Here is a 5,722-nt window from a genome sequence, read left to right as displayed (position 1 = left end):
TTAAATTTGAAGGTGTGTCTAGATATATATATTAATTAACAATTTTTTATGGCCTGTATATTAATATATTTTTTTTTTTAAATCTGAGGGGGCTGAATCTGCCCCTGCCACATAGGTTCCAAAACAAACAGAGAGATGGGCACATGCACTCTAACGAAGCTCGCAGGCTCAAACCAAACAAAAAAGAGAAAATGGGCACAGGTGCCCGATAAGAGCACACAGGTTCAGAAAAAACAACATCAATTAGTTTGGCAGGCTTCAAATGACTATAAGCTGAGAATGGATAGCATACTTGGATATTAGGTTAGAAGCTCGATCTCAGACTATGGAAAGGATCTCATTTGTGATCACACGCGAGATCTTGATCTCATGTCTAAATACACGGTTATTCCTCTCACACCAAATAAAGTAAATATCTACAGCTGGTAACAAGTATAATTAATATATATTTCAAGCTTAATTTTCTTAAACAAATACTTCGAAAAAGGTGAAAAGGCATTATGTAAGTCAATAACATCCTGGTGATTATATTCTGCAACTTTGTTTTTGTTTATTAAGCACTCAAATTCGATCCTCAACTCTACTGCTGTTTGATTTCTTCTATATATATGATAGTTGGAAAAAACTATAAATGGGACAAATTAAAAAGAAAAGAAAAAATGACGCTGATGTTGTTTTTCGCTTTCATATTGGAGAACGATAGTTCAGCTCGTAGTGAAAAGATAAATGGCTCTCTGAACAATGAACAGTGGTGTCTTGGATCTGGGGACCGTTTATTGTTTTCCATTTATGATGGTAACTTAAAGGAAATTGTTCAGAACAGAACAGTGTTATGCCCAGCAATTTTTCTGCTTTATTCAGAGTGGGAAAAAAGAGGGAGCTAATACCCCACAACTCTGAAATTTCTGTATAAATCTAAAGATGCCAAAACAGTTTCTATCAGAACCTTCTATGCAATCTAATCCCTTTTTTATTTTAAGGAGAAATTATCGATCTTTAATTCCTTTTAAAAAAGATTGTACTTAGGGTTTCTTCTTTTCTTTTGATTCTCCCCCTCTTTTTGGCCCATTTTGTTTAATAAATTATCTATAATTGAAAAGGGTATTCTTGTTTTTGAAGAAGAAGAAGAAGAAGATAAATTAGCTTTACTGCTAATTTAAATATGTTAGTTGCCGTATTACAATTGCTGTTTAACTGTCCTTCAAATTAAGCTTGAGGTTTTAGGGTTTATAATATAGCTAGGGTTCATTAAATTATTTAGGGTTTAGGTTCTCGATATGATAGAGATATAAAGTAGAGGTCAGCTTTTGACTGGTACAACCGCAACTACAGTCTATTAGACCTTCAATTATTTTGGTGAAGATGAAGATTCCCATTTTCTAGACTGTTAAGGTAACTCCAAAGAAAAGTTTTTGAAGAACTCTAGACTCTTTCTCACACACAACCATAATCATAAACAACACACACGCACAAAAACCTATCAATTCTGATAAGATTCTTTCTTCTATATTGATAGATTTGGTAAACAGTCAAAAACCCAGATCAGAAGTAGATCCTTGTCTTAAATTTTCATTATAAGAGTTTTGTTTACAGACACATGATGATCTTCCCCAACCCAACACAAAATTAAAATTCAGAATCCACCAATTTTTTCTGACGAAATCATTTAAACAGTACTTGTTTGGGACCATATTCTTTAAGCAGAGCTGATTAGCTATGAACTCATCATTATAATTCCCATTTGTTCTTCGTTTAGAAATGATTACTGTTTCTTTTTGGCGGACAAACACTTTAGCTTTTTAGGGTTTCTCTTTTTCTCTTGCTGCAGAATTTCCAAGTTGGGTTGTGAACTTCAGTTTATAGACTCATGAAAAAACTCAGAAACTTACAGCTTAATTGATATTCATCAAGCCAAAAGGACACAGTTCATTGTTGTCGGCATAGTGTACTCTGAGAAGATGAGATTTAAAGGGTTTCTGAATTACAAAATCAGCAGGAAATTAACTCATCAATACATTGAAATTAACATAAATTGTCTTACTTGACCTGGCTGTGCCTTGAAAAATCTCACTGCCATTGCCATACATTACATATGCGTGGTCCATGTTTCTACCGAGTGTAGATGCTTTAAAGAAGCTAAAAATTGGTCCCTCTTCTATTACCTATATCTGTCATCTACTCCTACTACTGCTGATGGAAACTCTTCTTCCATACACCACAACTTTGAAAGCCACACATATATGACCAAGACTTCTTATCTAATCTTTCATTATATTTCTCTAATCAAATCCTCTACCATTTAACTGAATTTAAACTAACCCCATATATATAATGCTGTATAATTTAACTCTATCTTCCCTTTCTTCTTAAACTACGTACGAAAGGAGAAGAATTAGGGTTTTAATTTTATTGCATCATCTTGTTCAGTTAGCCATTGATGAAGAGTAACCTTTTTTTGCTAATAAATGTATGATCCTCAGAGAATTAACAAATCATCTCTCTCTTGTGGGTTTTTGAAAGATTAACTTTTTGAAACTCTGATTTCTGAATTACTAATATGTAGTATGAACAAGTTGAGGAAAATATCAACTAATTGAATTAATTAATTGATGTAACTACTCTTAGGTGACCGAGTGATTGAATAGAGACTTTTAGAGTATTATCTAAGAGGTTCTGAGTTCGATTTACTTTGATTACTAATAGGGGTGACAACTGAAGATTTACTGAGTCGTTAACTTTAAGATCCCGAAAATTAATTGAGGTGCATGTAAGCTAGTCTGGACACCTTAGTCACCAAAAAAATAAATAATTAATTAGTTGATGTTTCAATTTATGAAGATGCCACATGGTCATCGATATGCCACACCTTTTTCTTTTTCCACCCCAAGCCAACATGCCACAGTTAAATTCCAGCATCTTTTCTTTTCCAAAAATTATGATTTATTTTCTCACTAAAACGTTTAGTCTCTGCTGTAAAATTCCATTAAAACTAACCATAGACACTCTTTTATAAAGTTATTTTGAAGAGCATATACTCATTAAACACTACTTCCATGTTGCTGTGACCTGACCTCCAACTACCTCTCATCCTCCTTTTTGCCCTACTGGACAATCAAGACTAAATTATTATCAGCCGCAACAAGCCAGGCCTGAAATTTTCTGCTTCATGTAAGTTCATCCAAGCTAATTTAATTTCAGAATAGGAAAGGGGAAAGCTAAGTATGTTAGCCATTTCTATCATAAGTCTACGAGTTTCTGGTTTCGGCTGGAGAAGTTATTTTCATCTTCAAATTATTGAATTTTGTATAATAATTCAGGAGTAGATTACCTTCTATTACTTCCCTCAAATCTAGAAAAGCAAAATCAAAAACCTATAACAGTTTCTATTCTTCTACTTGTTTCAATTACTTTAGTTTTCAATACTTGTTTCAAATTTCAATTACTTCAGTTTTCTTTCTTCTATTTGCTTTACATCATCAATGTTAAATCTCAACTCAAATTTTCCCTCATCATGCAATAGTTTTTGAGAGTGGCCGGTCAAACATTCATCCTTTTTGAGATGAGATTTACTGAATCTGTTTTTCTGTCTAAAAAGTTCTTGATTTGTGGAGCATGAGTACCTAATTATTTGGTTTTATTGTAATTGGTTCAGTTGATTCTTCAAACCTGGATGATGAGAGGAGTAAGATGATATCAAGTTCAAGAGAAAAAGTTTTTCAAACAAAGCAAGAGGGTGACAAAAATGAAGGCAAGTTCTCTAGAGGACCATCTAGTTCAAGGCAATGGTCAGGATTCAGAAATCCAAGAATTGTGCGAGTTTCTCGTTCATTTGGAGGAAAAGATAGGCACAGCAAAGTTTGCACCATAAGGGGATTGAGGGACAGGCGAATTCGCCTTTCAGTGCCCACTGCAATACAATTATACGATCTTCAAGAGAGGCTCGGCCTCGGTCAGCCGAGCAAGGTGATAGATTGGTTGCTTGATGTCACTAAAAACGATATCGATAAGCTCCCGCCGCTTCCTATACCACCTGGATTTGGTCACCAATTCCATCAACAGATGCTTCCATCTCATGAATCAACTGCTTCTCAATCTTCTCTTGCTCCTTTCTTTGATGTAAATTCTGCATTTCATCCTTTGTTGTCCAGCAAGGAAGGGATAAAAATCAATGGTGTTGATGGGGGAGATGATGATCAAAACATGTTGGGAAAACCTAAGTACTGGGATGTGGATTCTTCATTAATGAGGGCAAAAGGTAAAGAAGTTGAAAGAGAGGTTTTTTTCGAGAAAGGAAAGTGGATTAAAACAAATGAACAAAAGAATAATCAAGATCAAGGAAGCAACAATTACAGTGGACAAGCTTCAGCTCATAAGTTTTTTCCTCACTCTTCCTTACCTGTTATGTTGAACAATGCCGTGCCATTCAACTCCTACTACCACTGGGAGCCTTCATCAAATTTGTCTTTATCTCAATTTGGAAGCCATGAATTTCTGTCTCAAACAGAAAATTCACTCTACAGCAATGCTTTTCCATCGGGGTCTCACTTATTTTTCTGCCCACCGACAACAATGCCACCACTTTTGCCAACATATTCCCCGTATGTTTCAACTGCACCAGAGAATGAGTCCAGACAATTCAATCATTTCCAACTGTTGAGCTCAAATCCACACCATATTCTACCCAATTCTGCAACAATCACCTCATCACAAGTGAAACCTTTTTCATTGAACATAAATCCAGGCCTTTCTCATCCACAGACTAATCTCGAAAGCAACGCGGATAAGGAAGACACCTAGCAGCTAAACTCAATGATCCTATGACATGCATGATTTGCTTCAGCCTTGGCATGGACTGATGGTGAATTAATACAATTTCAAAGTTTGTGGGATATATATTGTGACATGGTTTATATGGTAACAGTTTTCTAAAACATATCAACGCAAGATTAATAGTCATATATAATGGCCATCATCTTGTGCCTTATTTTGTCTCAATTCGATCTCCTCATCCTGGTCCTGCTGCATGGATACAAACTGATGTTCGATGAACTGGGACAAGAGGGCCTTGCACTAAGGTGTGTTTCCAATATACAGTTAATTAAGACAGTCGTTTAGATACTTTTTCTTCTTGAATCAATTTCTGAACAATTATTATCTGCAGAGACTGATTAATGTTAAAAGGTGAAAGTTTGTACCGCAATATTTTTTAGTTTCTACATATACTGTATGAATACCATGTTTGATTAACACTTGAGTGCCACTTTTATACGTGCATATGATGCTTATATATATTTTAAAGTGAAAATAACATTTGATTGAGGTTAAACTCTTACAAATTAGAATATTTAGCCAGTAATAAGATGGTAAACTTCTAGTGTATAGCTTGCCTGCTTCATCCCCTTGATATAAATTTTTATGTCATGAACATTAGGCAGGTACTACCAATTTTTTTTTTTTTTTTGGTAACCGGTGTGCCTTAGTCAGTTTGCATGCACCTCAATTAATTCCCAAAACCCATTAAATACCCTATAAGTTCTATATTTTAGGTAAACCACAATTATGATAGATAACCTCAAGGTAATTTGAACACAAAAAGTCAATTAACTAGAAGTGATATGTACTTTCAAGATTTCTCTACTAAGCCAGCTAATAAATTTTCTTGAAAGTTAAGTGTGCGTTTCTCTAAATTCTTAATATATTTGTACAGATCAGGAGTACTTAC

The 5,722-nt window shown here is 34.6% G+C and overlaps 1 protein-coding gene across 1 annotated transcript; it reads left to right on the top strand.

Annotated features, from left to right (window-relative positions):
* Nucleotides 1-3,066: 3,066 nt before the first annotated feature.
* Nucleotides 3,067-5,014, top strand: LOC116116105 (transcription factor TCP5-like). The gene is made up of 2 exons (XM_031402213.1): nt 3,067-3,168; nt 3,653-5,014. Exon 2 carries the CDS (start codon nt 3,688-3,690, stop codon nt 4,795-4,797), a length of 1,110 nt encoding a protein of 369 aa, XP_031258073.1. The 5' UTR covers nt 3,067-3,168; nt 3,653-3,687; the 3' UTR covers nt 4,798-5,014.
* Nucleotides 5,015-5,722: the final 708 nt, after the last annotated feature.

The sequence above is a fragment of the Pistacia vera genome, unplaced genomic scaffold (assembly GCF_008641045.1).
Source record: "Pistacia vera cultivar Batoury unplaced genomic scaffold, PisVer_v2 Contig760, whole genome shotgun sequence".
Classification (NCBI taxonomy): Eukaryota; Viridiplantae; Streptophyta; class Magnoliopsida; order Sapindales; family Anacardiaceae; genus Pistacia; species Pistacia vera.
Note: the sequence above shows the minus strand (reverse complement) of the source record. Positions and strands in the feature narration are given on the sequence as shown.